General features: G+C 49.4%; 1 protein-coding gene across 1 annotated transcript in view; it reads right to left on the bottom strand.

Moving 5' to 3' along the window:
- The window catches only part of LOC134614085 (interleukin-12 subunit beta-like), a 69,855-nt gene extending 65,113 nt beyond the window's left edge, over positions 1–4,742 (bottom strand). Inside the window, exons 1-2 of the mRNA XM_063457505.1 lie at positions 4,659–4,742; positions 605–811 (exon numbers count right to left, since the gene is read on the bottom strand). Coding sequence (XP_063313575.1) covers positions 605–811; positions 4,659–4,740 — 289 coding nt within the window. The 5' untranslated portion in view covers positions 4,741–4,742. The remainder of the gene's footprint in view (positions 1–604; positions 812–4,658) is intronic.
- Positions 4,743–23,572: the final 18,830 nt, after the last annotated feature.

Below are 23,572 nucleotides of genomic sequence, written 5' to 3'. Positions count from 1 at the left end.
TGGTTCAGGTAGGCATTAGTGGCTAGTCCACGATGCCGAGGTGATATAGAGACAGACCTTATCTGAGTTTCTCGTTTGGGGTTTGGCTCCTTCATCTTCACCCCAGTGTCCTTTACCTCTGGATATACCTGACCTCTGTATACTGGCTGGGACAGCGCTCAGTTTAGGCTCAGACCTTCTTAATAGCTTTGTTCATTTTAGCTAACCCAGCAGTATCCTTATAGATTATGTATATGTGTATTTGTGTATATATACATATATTACATATACTTTTCTGTCTCTCCCTTTCCTTTCTTACAACTCCCGTTTCCCCTTAGGACTATTAAAGGTAGGGCTTCCCTTCTCTATATTTTGCTTTACTCTTCCAATTAGGACTTATAGTCCACCCTTATTTGTTATATTGTATTTTGTGGGTTATTCCCCAACTTCTAGGAGAGTAACAGTGGGCACTTTTTTGGAACTAATCCACTAGCCCCCAGTACCATTGGGAATCTGGATCAGCTCCTATCCATGTTATATTAGTTAGTAAATAATCCTGTTAGGTCACTATAGTGAATATATATTGAATATAGTGAATATAATATATACAGTGTTAATCACTCACCCTTTATGAGCAGGTAGACGGATTTCAGGAGAATGTTATCCATCGTCAGACACGTGTAATTACCGGCACACGGATTCTCTAAATCAGTCAGCTCCAAGGCGTTCTGTGATGAGTTAACGCAGTCATCGGACGGAGTCAGCCATTTAACATTCTGTGTATGTGGGTCACAACGCAGTGTGTAGGAATCATTTTCCTCGACAACTACATCTAATAAACAATATCGATTAAATTCACATTAACATATAGTATTCACAAACAAAGATGGGGAAAGTAATATGTGCGGACGGGATCTGTGATCTGTGCGGATGGGATCCGTGATCTGTGCGGATGGGATCCGTGATCTGTGCGTATGGGATCCGTGATCTGTGCGTATGGGATCCGTGATCTGTGCGTATGGGATCCGTGATCTGTGCGGATGGGATACGTGATCTGTGCGGATGGAATACGTGATCTGTGCGGATGGGATACGTGATCTGTGCGGATGGGATACGTGATCTGTGCGGATGGGATACGTGATCTGTACGGATGGGATACGTGATCTGTGCGGATGAGATACGTGATCTGTGCGGATGGGATACGTGATCTGTGCGGATGAGATACGTGATCTGTGCGGATGGGATACGTGATCTGTACGGATGGGATACGTGATCTGTGCGGACGGGATACCTGATCTGTGTGGATGGGATACCTGATCTGTGTGGATGGGATACGTGATCTGTGCGGATGGGATATGTGATCTGTGCGGATGGGATACGTGATCTGTGCGGATGGGATACGTGATCTGTGCGGATGGGTTCTGTGATCTGTGCAGACAGGATCCGTGATCTGTGCGGATGGGATCTGTGATCTGTGCAGACAGGATCCGTGATCTGTGCGGATGGGATACGTGATCTGTGCGGATGGGATACGTGATCTGTGCGGATGGGATACGTGATCTGTGCGGATGGGATACGTGATCTATGCGGATGGGATACGTGATCTGTGCAGACAGGATCCGTGATATGTGCGGATGGGATACGTGATCTGTGTGGATGGGATACGTGATCTGTGTGGATGGGATACGTGATCTGTACGGATGGGATACGTGATCTGTACGGATGGGATACGTGATCTGTGCGGATGGGGTACGTGATCTGTGCGGATGGGATACGTGATCTGTACGGATGGGATACGTTATCTGTACGGATGGGATACGTGATCTGTGCGGATGGGATACGTGATCTGTGCGGATGGGATACGTGATCTGTACGGATGGGATACGTGATCTGTGCGGATGGGATACGTGATCTGTGTGGATGGGATACGTGATCTGTGTGGATGGGATACGTGATGTGTGCGGATGGGATACGTGATCTGTGCGGATGGGATACGTGATCTGTGCGGATGGGTTCTGTGATCTGTACGGATGGGATACGTGATCTGTGCGGATGGGATACGTGATCTGTGCGGATGGGATACGTGATCTGTGCGGATGGGATACGTGATCTGTGCGGATGGGATACGTGATCTGTGCAGATGGGATACGTGATCTGTGCGGATGGGATACGTGATTTGTGCGGACGGGATACGTGATCTGTGCGGACGGGATACGTGATCTGTGCGGATGGGATACGTGATCTGTGCGGATGGGATACGTGATCTGTGCGGATGGGATACGTGATCTGTGCGGATGGGATACGTGATCTGTGCGGATGGGATACGTGATCTGTGCGGATGGGATACGTGATCTGTGCGGATGGGATACGTGATCTGTGCGGATGGGATACGTGATCTGTGCGAATGGGATACGTGATCTGTGCGGATGGGATACGTGATCTGTGCGGATGGGATACGTGATCTGTGCGGATGGGATACGTGATCTGTGTGGATGGGATACGTGATCTGTACGGATGGGATACGTGATCTGTGCAGATGGGATCCGTGATCTGTGCAGACAGGATCCGTGATCTGTGCGGATGGGATACGTGATCTGTGCGGATGGGATACGTGATCTGTGCGGATGGGATACGTGATCTGTGCGGATGGGATCCGTGATCTGTGCAGACAGGATCCGTGATCTGTGCAGACAGGATCCGTGATCTGTGCGGATGGGATACGTGATCTGTGCAGATGGGATACGTGATCTGTTCGGATGGGATACGTGATCTGTGCGGATGGGATACGTGATCTGTGCGGATGGGATACGAGATCAGTGCGGATGGGATACTTGATCTGTACGGATGGGATACGTGATCTGTGTGGATGGGATACGTGATCTGTGCGGACGGGATACGTGATCTGTGCGGATGGGATACGTGATCTGTGCAGACAGGATCCGTGATCTGTGCGGATGGGATACGTGATCTGTGCGGATGGGATACGTGATCTGTGCAGATGGGATACGTGATCTGTGCGGATGGGATACGTGATCTGTGCAGACAGGATCCGTGATCTGTGCGGATGGGATACGTGATCTGTGCGGACGGGATACGTGATCTGTGCGGACTGGATCTGTGATCTGTGCGGACGGGATCTGTGATCTGTGTGGATGGGATACGTGATCTGTACGGATGGGATACGTGATCTGTGCGGATGGGATACGTGATCTGTGCGGATGGGATACGTGATCTGTGCGGATGAGATACGTGATCTGTGCGGATGAGATACGTGATCTGTGCGGATGAGATACGTGATCTGTGCGGATGGGATACGTGATCTGTGCGGATGGGATACGTGATCTGTGCGGATGGGATACGTGATCTGTGCGGATGAGATACGTGATCTGTGCGGATGAGATACATGATCTGTGCGGATGGGATACGTGATCTGTGCGGATGGGATACGTGATCTGTGCGGATGAGATACATGATCTGTGCGGATGAGATGCGTGATCTGTGCGGATGAGATGCGTGATCTGTGCGGATGGGATACGTGATCTGTGCGGATGGGATACGTGATCTGTGCGGATGGGATACGTGATCTGTGCGGATGAGATACGTGATCTGTGCGGCTGGGATACGTGATCTGTGTGGATGGGATACGTGATCTGTGCGGATGGGATACGTGATCTGTGCGGATGGGATACGTGATCTGTGTGGATGAGATACGTGATCTGTGCGGATGGGATACGTGATCTGTGCGGCTGGGATACGTGATCTGTGTGGATGGGATACGTGATCTGTGCGGATGGGATACGTGATCTGTGCGGATGGGATACGTGATCTGTGCGGATGAGATACGTGATCTGTGCGGCTGGGATACGTGATCTGTGTGGATGGGATACGTGATCTGTGCGGATGGGATACGTGATCTGTGCGGATGGGATACGTGATCTGTGTGGATGAGATACGTGATCTGTGCGGATGAGATACGTGATCTGTGCGGCTGGGATACGTGATCTGTGTGGATGGGATACGTGATCTGTGCGGATGGGATACGTGATCTGTGCGGATGGGATACGTGATCTGTGCGGATGGGATACGTGATCTGTGCGGATGAGATACGTGATCTGTGCGGATGGGATACGTGATCTGTGCGGATGAGATACGTGATCTGTGCGGCTGGGATACGTGATCTGTGCGGATGGGATACGTGATCTGTGCGGATGGGATGCGTGATCTGTGCGGATGGGATACGTGATCTGTGCGGATGGGATATGTGATTTGTGTGGATTGGAAATTAAATGTGGTATTACTCAGCATAGGGCAAGAGGGGAGAGCCACTGAATGTTTTCCACATTTTATTTGTGTATTATTAAATACTTCCATGGGAGATGGGACAGAGGTAAGCTAAGACCAATGTCCAGATGTCCCAACTTACAGGGAATGTAGCACTGACAATGGCTCATGCCCCTACTCACCGTAAATGATTGCCCCACCAGTGGGTATGTTGTTTTGGAGAAGTTGAATGGAGGACAGGCCAAGGGTTATGGTAATGCCATAAAAAAATGTGTTTAACTTAATTGTCAGGAGACATGTATTGTTAGCTTGTAGAGGGTAAATGCAGGCAGTACTATAAGGTCAACAGACAGACGAACAGATAACCAGACAGACGTTTGCTGTATTTATGGACTCACAGTTCTTTGGCCATGACACAGGGACCGTATGGAGAAAAGACCATTCCTCTTGTATCAGCAGCAAGAAAAAAGCCTGCAGCATAAAGGAATTCATCTAGAACAAAGGGGAATTCAATTAAAACTCAAACGTATTCCTCTTGTAGTCAATGCATATTTCAGTAGCCAAAAGTGCTAACTAACCAGCCTAATAGCCACCCAAGACCTAAACGGTTAACTCACCAAACCAACAACCTCCTAAGACCTAGTGTGTTAATTAACCAACTTGGGTGACAACCACCCAAGACCTAAACTAATAATTACTCAACTCACCCCCCATCTAAAATGTAAACAACTAACTAACCTGTAGCGGATTGGTACCGGGCTGTCCCACGACATGTATGAGAATAAGTGTATTTGGTCATATGGCTGGTTTAATGTGTATGTACATGTATAGAAAGCATGGTATCCGGGTATAATGACAGTTAAATGTATGTAAAGAATTGTATTCCTCTAGTTGTTCGGTAGAATCATTCAAATAAAACAAGGGAATGAAACTACCGAACAACCAGACCACCCAGGAATGAGTGTGCCTCCAATTACCGTTTGCAACAATGTTGCAAACAGGTAATTGGCAATCAGTGCAGTGTGGTCTTTGTCCTCTGGGTGGCCGCCATTCGGGAAACAAACACGTGGCGGCGGCCATCTTAAACTACCGAACAGCGGTGTTTTGCCGTCGAGTGTCTGGAACTAAAATCGGACACTTGACTAGGCAAACACCGCTGAGACCTCCATACTTCCAGAAATTCGTATAGAAACTACCGAATGACCCGCCGTTCGGTAGAAAGAGCCCCATAAACAAGGGAATTCATTCAAACCCTCTCCAGGCTCTATAACACAGGCAATTCGCCTGTTTTCATTCCCTTGTTTGTGACCGACCGCAGGGCCAAAATGCATGGAACTGTTTTCGGATACTTTACCCATGCGGTCGGTCAAATCTTTGGAACCCCATATCTCACGAACCATTCATCCGACTGGGCTAATTTTTAAGTATGTTGGTCCCCCAGAATAGAGCTATCTGGGGATGTTGGATTTGTGGATGTACCCCAAGTATTTAGGGTACATCCAAAACTCGGGGAAAACTGTGTACACAATAAGGGGATTATGATGCTAGAGGAGGGGAGGAGATCTGTGGGAGGTTACTACTTAGAGATTGGATAATGTCTTAAGTGATAGAACCTCCTCCCTTGCATGGGAGAGGGCTTTATAAGGAACTGTGGAATAAAGCTTGTCAGTCTACTCCTAAAACTGTGTGTCGTCCAGTTATTGGGATTGCGATGGGGATACTGCTGTATTACTTTACCTGCTAGAAACCTTGCCTATGGACTTAACATCACCTTGTTCCTGAGCCTCACTGGAATCTCTAGTGGAGAATAGCTGTGCAAGATCGGCTCTCCGCTACATTGGTTGGCAGCGCTGGGATCCAAACTCACAGAGGAACAAGCGTAAATGGAGTACGGATGGAGATTGATTTTTCTGCGCTAAAACGCTCCACGCTAAAGGACCTCCTAGAGGCAAGGGGTATACAAGCCAGCAATAAGAAGAAAGCAGTACTTGTTACAGAACTCATGGCAGAGTACAGAATGGAGGGCGATTCAGTTCCGGCACAGAGGGAGCCGGGAGGAACACCACAAGGATCGGAATTCCAGAGGCAGGTTCAGTTCAGGCTATCCTTTTATGGGGAAAACCCCCCAACAGAAATTGTTACCAGGACAATGGCCGAGGTACAAGAATTCATCCTAAGGACACAGGCACCAGAACAAAGCTCTGCAATTAATGTGCCACAGGAAGGTAAGCCTAAAATACCATACCAGGCTTTTAAAACATATGTGGAGGCAGAGGAAGATATAGACGCTTTCCTGCAAGACTTTGAAAGACTGTGTGCACTGCATAAAATTAACGCAGAGGACTGGGTACCTATTTTGGCCGGAAGGTTAACCGGGAGGGCAGCAGAGGCATATCGGACTGTACCTAATGACGAAATAAGGAATTACAGTAAAGTGAAAGAAATTATACTCGCCAGGTATGCTATAACACCCGAGGCATACCGGCGGAGGTTCCGGGATCTAAAGAAAACAGAGAAGGACTCGCACGCAGAGTGGGCATGCCGATTACAGGGGGCAGCGCTCGGGTGGGTGCAAGCTAGCAAGGCACGTTCTATGGAGGATGTAATACAAATGTTGCTGATGGAGCAGTTCTATGAGGGAGTAACCAATGAGGTCCAGGAATGGGTAAGGGACAGAAACCCTACTTCCCTTACCGAGGCGGCTAGGAAAGCGGATGACTACCTGGATGCACGCAGGTCACAAAAACCTGCAGCTCCAAAAGCAACCTTTAAAACATTCGGGGGAAACAACTACACCCCAGCTCCACCGAGACCGCTACCACCACCTCCACCACCCGCTGCACAGCCCCGGTTCCGACAACCCACCGCTGGCCCCTGTCATCACTGCCAGAAGTGGGGACATTATAAAAGGGAATGCCCACAGCTACGGGACCGTTCCACCTGGATTCGTCCAGGCCCACCTCCACCCAGGGTGGCCGCAGCCCACCACTACCAGGACCTAGTCACCACCCCATATGGTTCCGCAGTCCCCATTACTACTGTGGAACAATGGGAGGTACTGCACGAGGCAGATCCGGTCCAGGCCAATGTGGATAATCTACGGCACCATCGACAGACGGTATATCTGAATGGTACAGCAGTCCGGGGATTACGAGATTCGGGAGCCACCATCACTTTGGTACAGAGCCACCTGATTTCAGATCAGGCAAAACTGAACAAAACTGTTGCCGTCCGGGTAGCTGGGGGAGCAGTGTACCGGCTACCTACAGCAAGGGTACATTTACATTGGGGAGCGGGGGCAGGGGAAGTGGAGGTGGGGTTGATGCCACATTTACCGGCGGAGGTTTTATTGGGGAACGATCTGGGGAGGCTCACTTCTGCTTTTGAGCCCCAGTCACCCACCACAGGAGAGGTCAACCCTGTAGTCACCCGACAACAGGCCCGCACCCAGGACCACAACACACTGCCGGAGGTCCAGGTAAGCAACCCTACCCCCCCTCTAGAATGTGTCCCCTGGGCTCCACCTAATGAATTTGTAGCTGAAGTCGCAACAGACCCCACGCTTCAGGTGTATAGGGACAAGGTTGGCACGGGTTCCCCCGGGGAGGAGGGAGAGAAGTTTATCTGGGATAAACAACTTTTATACAGGGAAACAACCAAACAGATTACGGGGTTAGACCCGATAGCAAGGAGACAATTAGTGGTACCACAGCGGTACCGGGCTGAATTACTCCGGATAGCGCATGATATTCCGCTATCCGGACATCTAGGGGTTAGTCGCACCAGGTACAGACTAACCCAGAGTTTCTTCTGGCCAGGGATTAGCCAGGAAGTACGCAGATATTGCACGACTTGCGATACCTGCCAGAGAGTGGGAAAAAGGGGGGATCGCAGGAAGGCTAAACTTCACCCCTTACCCATAATAGAGGAACCTTTTAGCCGAATAGCGGTGGATCTGATAGGCCCCCTCAATAAAGTTAGCCCGTCAGGAAAACGGTATATTTTAACGGTCGTAGATTATGCCACCAGGTATCCAGAAGCAGTGGCTCTGACCAACATCCACGCTGAGACGGTCGCGGATGCCCTCATGCGGATATTCTCCCGGATGGGATTACCCAGGGAGATTATCTCGGATCAGGGTACCCAGTTTACCGCAGAATTCACCCAACACCTCTGGAAGATCTGTGGCATTAAGCCTATAATCAGCGCCCCTTACCACCCCCAGACGAACGGGCTCTGCGAACGATTCAATGGTACCTTGAAGCAGATGCTCCGAACCTTCGCAGAGACCCACAAGGACTGGGAACGATTCCTGCCGCACCTCCTATTTGCATACCGGGAGGTGCCGCAGGAATCCACAGGGTTCTCCCCGTTTGAATTATTGTTTGGAAGGAGGGTCCGAGGCCCATTGGATCTTATTAGAGAGCATTGGGAGGGAGACCGGAGCACAGATGGCACTCCCATCCTACCATATGTGTTGGCCTTTCGGGACCGCCTAGAAGCGTTGACCAAGACGGTACGGGAAAACCTTCAGGAGGCCCAGACCCGCCAGCGTACATGGTATGATCGGGGAGCCAGGGACCGTAGCTTTCAGGTCGGGCAGAAGGTACTAATTTTAAAACCTGTCCGACATGATAAGTTACAGGCCGCCTGGCAGGGCCCATATAAGGTGGTGGAGCAAAGATGCGATACCACCTATATTATCGGCCCCTGCACAGGGACTGGGGGGCGACGCATGCTCCATGTGAACATGCTGAAGCCCTACCACGAGCGTACTGAGGAGGTAACCGCCATCTGTGCCCCTAACACGGAAGAGTTTGACAGCTTACCCCTCCCCGATTTGCTGGGGGATGGGCAGCTGTCCGGAGATTTAGGGGAGGTTACGCTGGGAGATCGGCTGAGCCCACAGGAGCGGATCGAGGTACAGCAACTATTGGAAGAGAAACGCGACACGTTCTCTAATGTACCTGGATACACGCCTCTGGCAACTCACCGGGTCGAGACCCCAGGGCAACTACCCATGCGCCAGACGCCATACCGCATTCCAGAAGCGGTACGGGCAAACATGCGTAAGGAGATCGACGAAATGCTCCAACTGGGGGTGATTGAACCCTCAGACAGTCCTTGGGCATCTCCTGTAGTCCTCGTACCAAAGCGAGACGGTACGACCCGCTTCTGCGTGGACTATAGGAGATTGAACGAGAAGACTGTATCTGACGCCTATCCGATGCCCCGGATAGACGAGTTACTGGACAGAATGGCCAGGGGCCAATACCTCACCACTATTGACTTGTGTAAAGGGTATTGGCAAATCCCCCTGGCCCCAGACGCCATCCCGAAGTCGGCCTTTGTCACCCCATTTGGCTTGTACCAGTTTAAGGTCATGCCATTTGGGATGAAAAACGCCCCAGCCACCTTCCAAAGGATGGTGGATCGACTCCTAGATGGATTCCAGGACTATACATGTGCCTACCTGGACGATATTGCTATTTTTAGCAATACGTGGCAGGAACACTTAGCTCACATCGGAGCTGTACTAGATAGGATAAGGGAAGCAGGTCTGACCTTGAAGCCGGCCAAGTGTAGTATCGGCATGGCTGAGGTACAATACCTGGGACATAGAGTAGGGTGCGGTAAACAAAAACTCGAACCCGCCAAAGTAGAGGCTGTAGCCCAGTGGCCCACCCCTAGGACTAAGACCCAGGTTTTAGCGTTTCTAGGGACAGCAGGGTATTACCGGAAGTTTGTTCCCAATTATAGCGCCCTGGCCAAACCCCTCACTGACCTGACCCGTAAGAACCTTCCCCGCCAAGTAAACTGGACCCCGGAGTGTGAGCAGGCATTCCAACAATTGAAAAATGCACTGATAAATGCCCCTGTCTTGGCAGCTCCCAATCCAACTAAACGTTTTCTTGTTCACACCGACGCTTCTATGTTTGGATTGGGGGCAGTACTGAGTCAAGTCGGGGCCGATGGCGGGGAACATCCAGTGGCTTACATCAGTCGCAAACTGTTACCTCGAGAAGTAAGCTACGCCGCCATCGAAAAGGAATGCCTGGCTGTGGTGTGGGCCCTAAAGAAGCTACAACCCTATTTATATGGACAGCCCTTTTCCTTGCTCACGGATCACAACCCGTTAGTCTGGCTGAACCGGGTGGCTGGAGACAACGCCAGGCTGCTGCGCTGGAGTTTGGCGCTACAGCCTTTTGACTTTAATATCCAGTACCGGCCGGGTAAGCAGAATGGAAATGCTGACGGGTTGTCAAGACAAACTGACTTAGAGAAATGATCCGTGAGCCCCCGGACATCCCCAAGCCGATCCGTGTTGGATCAGACTGTGTATGCCGGCTTGTGGGCAAGGGGGAGCAGTGTAGCGGATTGGTACCGGGCTGTCCCACGACATGTATGAGAATAAGTGTATTTGGTCATATGGCTGGTTTAATGTGTATGTACATGTATAGAAAGCATGGTATCCGGGTATAATGACAGTTAAATGTATGTAAAGAATTGTATTCCTCTAGTTGTTCGGTAGAATCATTTAAATAAAACAAGGGAATGAAACTACCGAACAACCAGACCACCCAGGAATGAGTGTGCCTCCAATTACCGTTTGCAACAATGTTGCAAACAGGTAATTGGCAATCAGTGCAGTGTGGTCTTTGTCCTCTGGGTGGCCGCCATTCGGGAAACAAACACGTGGCGGCGGCCATCTTAAACTACCGAACAGCGGTGTTTTGCCGTCGAGTGTCTGGAACTAAAATCGGACACTTGACTAGGCAAACACCGCTGAGACCTCCATACTTCCAGAAATTCGTATGGAAACTACCGAATGACCCGCCGTTCGGTAGAAAGAACCCCATAAACAAGGGAATTCATTCAAACCCTCTCCAGGCTCTATAACACAGGCAATTCGCCTGTTTTCATTCCCTTGTTTGTGACCGACCGCAGGGCCAAAATGCATGGAACTGTTTTCGGATACTTTACCCATGCGGTCGGTCAAATCTTTGGAACCCCATATCTCACGAACCATTCATCCGACTGGGCTAATTTTTAAGTATGTTGGTCCCCCAGAATAGAGCTATCTGGGGATGTTGGATTTGTGGATGTACCCCAAGTATTTAGGGTACATCCAAAACTCGGGGAAAACTGTGTACACAATAAGGGGATTATGATGCTAGAGGAGGGGAGGAGATCTGTGGGAGGTTACTACTTAGAGATTGGATAATGTCTTAAGTGATAGAACCTCCTCCCTTGCATGGGAGAGGGCTTTATAAGGAACTGTGGAATAAAGCTTGTCAGTCTACTCCTAAAACTGTGTGTCGTCCAGTTATTGGGATTGCGATGGGGATACTGCTGTATTACTTTACCTGCTGGAAACCTTGCCTATGGACTTAACATCACCTTGTTCCTGAGCCTCACTGGAATCTCTAGTGGAGAATAGCTGTGCAAGATCGGCTCTCCGCTACATAACCAACCTAATAACCTTCTACAACATAAACTGATAACTAACCATAACCAATAACCATGTACAACATAAGTCCCGAACAGCCAGTGGTGTTCAGCGCCCAAACTATGGAACTGGAAATGGACACTTATTTGCACGAACACCGCTGAGCCGTCAGCCTCCTTGCTTCTGCATTCGGTCATTTAACCGGATGCCTGTTCATTCGGTAGTTTAAACCGTATGAACAGCATTACCCCAGATAGCCATGCCATGGAGCCTATTCGTGTAACGAAAGACTATGGGAAAGACTTTGGCTCCATGGCGATTGAAATGTATGTATGTGATCTGAGCGCCATTCGGTAATAATGTGCGCTCAGATCTAAGCTATCTGGGGATAGGTAGAATGTATATGTTTTGTGATTCAGTTGTAACTTTATAAATTTTTATGTCTTTTACTGCCATGTGGTTAATGTTTTGCCTCTGTCCTGGGAGATAATTGGATTACTTCCTAATTGTCTCCAGGACAGAGGGGAGGAAGCCAGGATGCATTGTGGGGATGTTTTACCTCTGTGTGTCTGTCATTGGTTCATGTCTGTCCTTTGTCACAGTCTTCCATCTGGTCCCCTAGGGGAGTGTCCACCAGGTGGGAGACCTGCATAAATACAGGGGCAGGTAGCCCTCAATAAACCAGACCACTGCTTGACCCTCAACACGGAGCTTTGTCTCGTTCTTGGGGGGATTTACTGTATGCTGATAGAGACTGATTGCCAGGAGTGTAAGCCGCTTGGATGCTTTTCCTGTTCATCTGCTAGCAGCTATTCGTGAGGTTCCAGTTTGGGAGTTTGGAGTGCTATTTTGTATGCAGTTCGGGAGTTTGGAGCATTCCCTTGTATCCAGTTCGGGAGTTTGGTGTTCTGCAGTAGCCGTGCCTGTATCTCTGGAAGGGGAAGATCTTCTAAACGGCGGTTTTAACCCTTTTATGCCCGGGGTGCCGTTACACCTGGTAACCATCCAAGATCTATAATTCTATTCAACACATCCCCCATCTAAAACTTATAGTACTAACTAGCCAACTCAATTACCACCTAAAGCCTAAACTATTGGCTAACTAATCCCCAATGACTCCTCTTTAAAAAATATATACTGTTTTGCAACTAACTTACCACCCATTTAAAACTAATAAAATAAATAAAAAATAAAAAAGATTGGATGAATTAAAAGGGTGCAAACATAAGCCGATCAGTGTACTGTAAACTATATACATAACCTAGATCTTATATTTCCTACAATGCCAGACTTGAGTTGGAGGTGCCAGTTGGAGATAGGGATGGATTACTTTATATGGTCAGTTGTCTGGCTCTCTGGACATACTGAAAACTTGTTATTTGTAAGATACCTCATCCCAAACTTTCATTTTATCCCCAAAACCCCCAAAAAACAACCATATTTACATGCATTGGAATTTCACTTATTAAACACAGCAAAGGACGTAATACCTAAATATGGTAGACAGACAAATACTCCTTCTGTTTCAGAATGGATCTCCAAAGTAGAGCACATAGGGGCCATTCTATAAAGACCCGATACGCGGTCGTGGGGCTCGTTGATCGTGTTGATAACCTAGTTACGCTCACTACTCTGACATTTTGTAGAACTATTGCTTTTAACTCAGTACAGTTCTTCCTCAGAGATGTGCATTATATTCTCTTCCACAGAGATGTGGGTTACATTCTCTTCCTCGGGAATGTAGGTTATATTCTCTTCCTCGGGGATGTGGGTTATATTCTCTTCCTTGGGCATGTGGGTTATATTCTCTTCCTCGGGGATGTAGGTTATATTCTCTTCCTCGGGGATATAGGTTATATTCGCTTCCTCGGGGATGTGGGTTATATTCTCTTCCTCGGGCATGTGGGTTATATTCTCTTCCTCGGGGATGTAGGTTATATTCTTTTCTCATGGGATGTGGGCTCTATTCTCCTTCTCAGGGATGTGGGCTAAATTCTCCTCCTCGGGGATGAGGGTTATATTCTCCTCCTTGGAGATGTGGTCTATGTTCTCGTCCTTGGAGATATGGTCTGTGACGACCAATCTCGCCACATTGCATTGGAGGAGCCTGGTTGCCCGCCTGCTGCCTTTGGATTATGGACAGGCAGTTAAAGGGTTAATTTTACTGTACAGAAAGGTTTATTCCCTCCTTTTTGCACAGCCGTTCGGTAGATTCTATCTACCGAACAAACAGCCTTTTTTTCAGCCTCCCCAGAGCCGTGGGAAGCCGGCCGGGACCGTTAATTGGCCACCCAGAAGCTGGCGTGTGCCTCCTGAAGCCGCAGTTAACCGCAGCTTAATTGATTGTTACTGGGTGGTCGCGGTTACACTTAGCCGCCACACGATGGTGGTGTTCTGGAGCTCCCCGGGCAGCCAGCGCTTTTCTGCCGGGCTTTCATTCACTAAAAGCTAACACTGTGTCAGCCAAGTACCGCTGACCTACCAACCTACGGGTTTTTTAGCTCCGTTCATGAACCGAACGGCGGAGCATTCGAGACTTTGAATTTATATCCCAATCTATGTGGAAGTACCCAGATAGCCTGCCATGGAGCCTGTCCGTGGAATTAAAGACTTTGGCTCCATGGCGATTAAACTGTATTCGTGTGGTCTGAGTGCCATTCACCTAATAATGTGCACTCAGACCTGAGCTATCTGGGGATATGTTAAATACCTGTGTGTTATATGTAACATTTTACTTTATGTATTTTAAAGTGTTTGCTGTTTTTGTGTCCCCACGTGTGTAATGGAGTTTTGCCTTTGTCCTGGGAGATAATTGAATTACTTCTCAATTATCTCCAGGGCAGAGGGGAGGAAGCCAGGATGCATTGTGGGGATGTTTTACTGCTGTATGTCTGTAATTGGTACTTGTCTGTCTGTTGTTACAGTCTTCCATCTGGTCCCTTAGAGGAGTGTCCACCAGGTGGGAGACCTGCATAAATACAGGGGCAGGTAGCCCTCAATAAACAGACCACTGCTTGACCCTCAACACGGAGCCTTGTCTCGTTCTTGGGGGGATTCACTGTATGCTGATAGAGACTGATTGCCAGGAGTGTAAGCCGCTTGGGAGCTTTTCCTGTTTGTCTGGTAGCAGCTATTCGTGAGGTTCCTGTTCAGGAGTTTGGAGTGCTACCTTATTCCCTTGTATGCAGTTCGGGAGTTTGGTGCATTCACTTATATCCAATTCGTGAGTTTTGGTGATTCTACCATAGCTGTGCCTGTCTGTGAAAAGGGGATTATCGCCTAAACGGATTTTAACCCCTTGTCTGCTGAAACGGTCCGTTACATGGTCTATGTTCTATAACTTGGAGATATGGTCTATGTTTTCCTCCTTGGAGTTATGGTCTATGTTCTCCTCTTTGGGGATGTGGGTTATATTCTCCTTCTTGGAGATGTGGTCTATATTCTCCTCCTCGAGGTTGAAGGTTGTATTTTCTGTGACGGTAGTCACCATCACTGGGAGCAGAAGCACGCTTTACAAAGGTTCCTAAACTGCTCTAATGTCTAAGTCACTGGTTCCCATTATAAGTGCAGGGTGTTTATTGTTAATTGTTTTGTGTGCCCTCCTGTCCTGCTGAGGCTTGTTACCAACTAAGTGGATTTGGCTATGGAGCCTGTATAGAGCCCTCTGTTGGTAGCAACAAAAATCCTGACATGACAAAACTCATGACAACACTCAGACACCCCCGCCCCACCTTTTAAATACACATATACACTCACTGACAGACACATATACACTCAGTGTCAGACACATACACTAGCTAACAGACATACACACCCACTTACAGACATACACCCTCACTAACAAACACATACAGTCACTAGTAGACACACACATTCACTAACAGACACACACACACACTAACATACACACACACTCACTAACAGACACACACACTGTAACGGATCACCTGGCACCCCGACTTGGTACCTCCGTTAATGGATGCTCCTAGTGCTTCCTGAGGACTCCAAGCACTCTGGCAGACACCACAATCACCGAATCCGAGAAACCTTTTAAATTCTCCCAAGCGTATGAATGCTGTAGACCATTGAATAGGAACCATACGAATAGGCTTGTACTCCTAGCAGTCAACTGGAACAGCATACAATAAATCCTTCCCCCAATAATGAGACGACACATCACTTTGAGGGTAAAACAGGAACTCTGGACTGGCTCATCCAGCCTGGCTTTTATTTCCAACTCACACATACAGGCCACACCCAGGGGGAGGCATAAAAGAACCAATCACATACATGGTTCAGCCCACACATCCCCTCCCCTCAGATAACATTAAACCCAATTATCCGGTACACCTTTTCAGCCAAGTTCTGGATGTACCCCAAAAACAGGGGGTACACCTTTAAATCCAGCATCCCTGGATAGCCCTTATTCAGGGGGACAACATATCCAAAATTCAAGTAATTCGGATGAATGGTTCGTGAGATATGGGGTTCCAAAGATTTGACCGACCGCATGGGTAAAGTATCCGAAAACAGTTCCATGCATTTTGGCCCTGCGGTCGGTCACAAACAAGGGAATGAAAACAGGCGAATTGCCTGTGTTATAGAGCCTGGAGAGGGTTTGAATGAATTCCCTTGTTTATGGGGTTCTTTCTACCGAACGGCGGGTCATTCGGTAGTTTCCATACGAATTTCTGGAAGTATGGAGGTCTCAGCGGTGTTTGCCTAGTCAAGTGTCCGATTTTAGTTCCAGACACTCGACGGCAAAACACCGCTGTTCGGTAGTTTAAGATGGCCGCCGCCACGTGTTTGTTTCCCGAATGGCGGCCACCCAGAGGACAAAGAATACATTACACTGATTGCCAATTACCCGTTTGCAACATTGTTGCAAACTGTAATTGGAGGCACACTTATTCCTGGGTGGTCTGGTTGTTCGGTAGTTTCACTCAATATAATAAATGGAGTGATTCTACCGAACAATCAGATGAATGCTGCATACATATCCCAGGTTAAACTTAATACACATATAATATTACAGGCAGTACGCTAGAGTATGTATCACAGTCTTAAAGGGACAGTAGTCCCAAAAGTCCCAATATGTCCATAGATGCTGTTAAAAGGGCCAGTGGCAGCAATATACAGTACAATATGCCCCAAATAACCCAGGGGCCATAGTCAGCAGGTAGGAGGCTAGCAAACAGGCTTCTCCAGGGCCCAGTGGCGAGGTTGGTTTCGCCACATTTCTCCCCTTTTCCAAACAGACTAACAGGGTACCTGACCTCTTGCCGGTCAGTGCCCTTGTTAGTCCAGCAGCCCACCCACAAAACAGAAACAGCAGTACAGCCCACCCACAATAAATGGTTACTACACCTGAGTAAGAGAAAAACTTGTCCAGGTCCAGGTGCCTCACCATGGCTGTGTGGGGGACTGGTAGGCTGTTTTGGTGGGTTGCTGAGTGGGCAGAGCCCAGCGGTACTCTGCCCTGGTGCCAGCACTACCCCGGGAGTAGTCTGGTTGGAGCCTTGCTGGAGACCGACTGTCTCCCCTTGAGTTACACAGCTCTGCTGCTGGAGACCGACTGTCTCCTCTTTAGTTACACAGCTCTGTTGCTGGAGACAGACTGTCTCCCCTTTGGCTAAACAGCCCTGTTGTGGGGGGGCAGGACCGACCGTCCCTACCCCCTGTGCTGGAAGTGCAGAGACCACGGTCCCATCTGCACAGGTGTGGGGCTTACAGTCTCCCCCTGGTACATTAAGCTGTCGCTGGGGAGAGGTGGTAACCAGCTCCTCTCCCATTAGAACACTCTGCCCATCGATGATCCGTCGCTGGGGAGAGGTGGTAACAATCTCCTCTCCCATGCCTACTTTCAGTCTTTGTGGAGGGAGACCGACTGTCTCTCCTCCCAATTCAGTGTCCTGCTGCTGGGGAATAGAGACTGGGCTCTCTATTCCCAAACAATCATGCTGCTGCTGGGGGGTAGGACCAACTACCTCTGCCCCCTGTAACTCAGCCTTCCGCTGGGGAATGGAGACTGGGCTCCCAATTCCCTGTGATTCACACTGCCGCTGGGGAATGGAGACTGGGCTCCCAATTCCCAACAAATCACACTGCCGCTGGGGAGGGAGGACGGCCCCCTCAGCTCCCTGTAGCTTGGGCGCAGAGACCACGGTCCCATCTGCGCTGGTGTGGGGCTTACTGTCTCCCCTTGGTGTGCTAAGCTGCCGCTGGGGAGAGGGGGTAACAAACTCCTCTCCCTTACACACTTTCAGCCGCTGGGGAGCAGGGCTGACCCTCTGTACTCCCTGTAGGCAGGGCGCAGAGACCACGGTCCCATCTGCCCTGGTGAGGGGCTTACTGTCTCCCCTTGGTGAGCTGTGCTGCCGCTGGGGAGAGGGAATAACAAACTCCTCTCCCTTACACACCTTCAACCGCTGGGGAGAGGGGATAACAGGCTCCTCTCCCTGCACCGTAGACTGCCGCTGGGGAGCAAGAACGGCACCTTCAGCTCCCTGTAACGCACACTGCCGCTGGGGATCTGGGCCGACTGCCCAGCATCCCTGTAGGGCCGGTAGAGAGACCGCAGTCCCATCTCCACCTGCCATCTGTGGGTCTTCCCAGGACCAATCCGTGAGGCCCCTCAACATTTGTGAGTAAGGGCCACCTGCTTCCCCACCTGGCAACTCTGGCTGCTGCTGGGGATCTGGGCCGGCTGCCCAGCATCCCGGTGGAGTGACCTTGGTCCCATCTCTACCTGCCTGTTGTGGTTCCTCACAGGACCAGTCTATGAGGACCCCCACTTCGGGTTCCTCCCGCCGCCTCAGGGAAAGACGGCTAACCTCCTCGGATGCAGCCTCTACCCGGCTGCTGTAACGCTCCTGCTGCTGAGCATACTTCCTCTCTTTTGCCAACCGGAATTCTCGGTCCAGCCTTGTGTTTCGCTCGGCCATGACCTGGTTCCAGATCACCCGGCGTGTCTCCATGGGTATATCATCCCCATACTCGGCCACTCGCTGCCTCACCTCGGCCAGCCAATCATCTCCAGAGCCAGAACCTTCCATACTTGTCTGCTCCCAGGGGCGCTGCACTACTGCTAGCGTTGCCCTCAATTTGTAAATCCAAACGAACTGTGTCTCCGAGCTGCTTTACCTCACACTAGGACGCCATCCCACCGCTTGCCACCAATGTAACGGATCACCTGGCACCCCGACTTGGTACCTCCGTTAATGGATGCTCCTAGTGCTTCCTGAGGACTCCAAGCACTCTGGCAGACACCACAATCACCGAATCCGAGAAACCTTTTAAATTCTCCCAAGCGTATGAATGCTGTAGACCATTGAATAGGAACCATACGAATAGGCTTGTACTCCTAGCAGTCAACTGGAACAGCATACAATAAATCCTTCCCCCAATAATGAGACGACACATCACTTTGAGGGTAAAACAGGAACTCTGGACTGGCTCATCCAGCCTGGCTTTTATTTCCAACTCACACATACAGGCCACACCCAGGGGGAGGCATAAAAGAACCAATCACATACATGGTTCAGCCCACACATCCCCTCCCCTCAGATAACATTAAACCCAATTATCCGGTACACCTTTTCAGCCAAGTTCTGGATGTACCCCAAAAACAGGGGGTACACCTTTAAATCCAGCATCCCTGGATAGCCCTTATTCAGGGGGACAACATATCCAAAATTCAAGTAATTCGGATGAATGGTTCGTGAGATATGGGGTTCCAAAGATTTGACCGACCGCATGGGTAAAGTATCCGAAAACAGTTCCATGCATTTTGGCCCTGCGGTCGGTCACAAACAAGGGAATGAAAACAGGCGAATTGCCTGTGTTATAGAGCCTGGAGAGGGTTTGAATGAATTCCCTTGTTTATGGGGTTCTTTCTACCGAACGGCGGGTCATTCGGTAGTTTCCATACGAATTTCTGGAAGTATGGAGGTCTCAGCGGTGTTTGCCTAGTCAAGTGTCCGATTTTAGTTCCAGACACTCGACGGCAAAACACCGCTGTTCGGTAGTTTAAGATGGCCGCCGCCACGTGTTTGTTTCCCGAATGGCGGCCACCCAGAGGACAAAGAACACATTACATGATTGCCAATTACCCGTTTGCAACATTGTTGCAAACTGTAATTGGAGGCACACTTATTCCTGGGTGGTCTGGTTGTTCGGTAGTTTCACTCAATATAATAAATGGAGTGATTCTACCGAACAATCAGATGAATGCTGCATACATATCCCAGGTTAAACTTAATACACATATAATATTACAGGCAGTACGCTAGAGTATGTATCACAGTCTTAAAGGGACAGTAGTCCCAAAAGTCCCAATATGTCCATAGATGCTGTTAAAAGGGCCAGTGGCAGCAATATACAGTACAATATGCCCCAAATAACCCAGGGGCCATAGTCAGCAGGTAGGAGGCTAGCAAACAGGCTTCTCCAGGGCCCAGTGGCGAGGTTGGTTTCGCCACACACACTCACTAACAGACACACTCACTCACTGACAGACACACGCACTCACTGACAGACACACACACTCACTAACAGACACACACACTCACTGACAGACACACACACTCACTAACAGACACACACACATATTAACACACTCACATTTTTTTTTTTAATTCAATCCCCCCAGCCTCCCTACCTTTGGGAATGCTGGGGTGGATTAATACTTTCCCTCGGGTCCAGTGGGGCTGCAGAGCTGCTGGGCGGGCGGGTGGATGGCCAGTCACTGCAGTCAGCGAGGGAGCACTAATCCTCCTGTTCAGCTCCCTCGTTCATCGCATAGTGATGCCGGAGCCAGAATGACGTCATATTCCGGCTCCGGCATCACTGCGGTGCCCGCGAGGGAGCTGAACAGGTGGATTAGTGCTCCCTCGCAGCCCAACCGGAAAGCTCCGCCGCTGCCAGCCTGGGGGGCCCTGATGTGGCCACCCGGCCAGCTCCTGGACCCCCAAGGACAAGAGACTGGCAGGGCATTTGCCAGGGCGATTGGGGAGCAGCTTTTTTGGCCACCCCCCAGAAAGTGCCGCCCAAGGCAAATGCGTTGTTTGCCTCGGGGTAAATATTCCCCTGCATATAAGGCCATTTGTGGCTGCCAATAAATTAGTTCCTGCCTACCCTCAACATAGAGTCTCATCTCATGGGGGGAACAGCTGTATCTGCTCTGGGGATTGCTATATCACTATACTCCCCTGGGCTATAATCACTAGCTCTTGTAAGAGCTACACTGCTACACCTGCTCTTCTCACTGGGAGCTGGATCCAGGAGTTTGGTCCAGGGTGAGAAGGGACGGCAAGACCCCAGCCAAGCCCGGCGGTCCATCACAAGTTCTAACTAACAAGCCCACATTATTTTCTTACTAACACTGAATACTTACCAGGCCCAAACCACTTCTAACTAACTAGCAAGATTTTCACACCTGCACCAACATAACAACCAACAATTTCTTTTCCAACTGACAAACACTGAGCTAAATTCTCAACTGCTGCTAGATGACATCTCTATGTGAGATCTATGAAAAGCTGTTCCCAATATGGATACAAATGTGTTGTAATTGTGTTGTAGTGGAGTGCCTATCCTGGCACTATAAAGGTATATCAGAGTTGGTATAGCCTGGCAGGGCTGCCATCAGGGGGTGACAACCATGATTTTTGTTTTCACGTGGAACAGTACTGCAATCACAGGGTACAACCTCTTCACTGTTCACACATAGACACACAATGCACCTATCACACACACAGAAACACAATCCATCACTTACGCACACTGCAACACACAGTGCATCATATACATGCACACAGACACAGAGAAACACTCAATGCACTCTGTCCAAACACACACACAAATACATCCTGCTTGCCTTACACACACAGAAACACAATGCATCCCCTACACAAACCTCAATAGGAATTCCTATACACTACATTCCATAAACACACACACACACACACACATAATATCCTCAGTCTACAATAACACACAACACATTCCCTGCACACATACACTCCACTGCCTGTGAGTGGACTCATGGGCGGGCCTTGTGGGCAGACATTGGGGTGGGCCCAAGCCTTGAAGCTGTGTAAGGAGCCTCAACATTTCTGATGAAAGCCCTGTAACCTGGCACAGCATGGAATAGCAGAGCGGATATACCTGGCACAGGGTGAAATAGCAGAGCCGGTATAACCTGTCACAGCATGAAAAAGCAGAGTTGGTATAGCCTGGCACATGGTGGAATAGCAGAGTTGGTATAGCCTGGCACAGCGTGGAATAGTAGGGTTGGTATAGCCTGGCAAAGCATAGAATAGCAGAGGGGATATATCCTGGCACAGTGTGGAATAGCAGGGTTGGTATAGCCTGGCACATGGTGGAATAGCAGAGCGGGTATAGCCTGGCACATGGTGGAATAGCAGAGTTGGTATAGCCTGGCACATGGTGGAATAGCAGAGTTGGTATAGCCTGGCACATGGTGGAATAGCAGAGCGGATATAGCCTGGCACATGGTGGAATAGCAGAGCGGATATAGCCTGGCACATGGTGGAATAGCAGAGCGGGTATAGCCTGGCACATGGTGGAATAGCAGAGCGGATATAGCCTGGCACATGGTGGAATAGCAGAGCGGATATAGCCTGGCACATGGTGGAATAGCAGAGCGGGTATAGCCTGGCACATGGTGGAATAGCAGAGCGGATATAGCCTGGCACATGGTGGAATAGCAGAGCAGATATAGCCTGGCACATGGTGGAATAGCAGAGCGGGTATAGCCTGGCACATGGTGGAATAGCAGAGCGGATTTAGCCTGGCACATGGTGGAATAGCAGAGCGGATATAGCCTGGCACATGGTGGAATAGCAGAGCGGATATAGCCTGGCACATGGTGGAATAGCAGAGCGGGTATAGCCTGGCACATGGTGGAATAGCAGAGCGGATATAGCCTGGCACATGGTGGAATAGCAGAGCAGATATAGCCTGGCACATGGTGGAATAACAGGGTTGGTATAGCCTGGCACATGGTTGAATAGCAGAGCGGGTATAGCCTGGCACATGGTGGAATAACAGGGTTGGTATAGCCTGGCACATGGTTGAATAGCAGAGCGGGTATAGCCTGGCACATGGTGGAATAGCAGAGCGGGTATAGCCTGGCACATGGTGGAATAGCAGAGCGGATATAGCCTGGCACATGGTGGAATAGCAGAGCAGATATAGCCTGGCACATGGTGGAATAACAGGGTTGGTATAGCCTGGCACATGGTTGAATAGCAGAGCGGGTATAGCCTGGCACATGGTGGAATAACAGGGTTGGTATAGCCTGGCACATGGTTGAATAGCAGAGCGGGTATAGCCTGGCATGTAACGGATCGACTGGCACCCCCACTGGGTACCTCCGTTAATGGATGCTCCTAGCGTTTCCTGAGGACTCTAAGCACTCTGGCAGACACCACAACCACCGAATCAGAGAAGCGTATAAATCCTCTCAAGCATGTGAATGCTGTAGAAAGTTGAATAGGAAACCATACAAATAGGTTTACACTCCTAGCAGTCAACTGGAACAGCATGCAATAAATCCTCCCCCAATAATGAGACGCCACTTCACTTTGAGGGTTAAGCAGGAACTGAAGTGCTGGCACTCCCAGCCTGGTTTTTATTGCATTTGTTACAAATACAGGTCCGCCCACAGGGAGGTATAAAACAACCACTCACACATCAGTTACATCCCACATATTCCCTCCCCTTATCCTGAGAGGAAACTCAATGACACATACAGTTAAAACATACTTTCTACCCAACTTTCATAACTCTAAAACCATACATCACAGTCACATAAAAATACATATCCACAATCAATCC

The sequence above is a fragment of the Pelobates fuscus genome, chromosome 6 (assembly GCF_036172605.1).
Source record: "Pelobates fuscus isolate aPelFus1 chromosome 6, aPelFus1.pri, whole genome shotgun sequence".
NCBI classification, from domain to species: domain Eukaryota; kingdom Metazoa; phylum Chordata; class Amphibia; order Anura; family Pelobatidae; genus Pelobates; species Pelobates fuscus.
The sequence above is the reverse complement of the archived record's forward strand: the minus strand, read 5'-3'. Positions and strand labels throughout refer to the sequence as shown.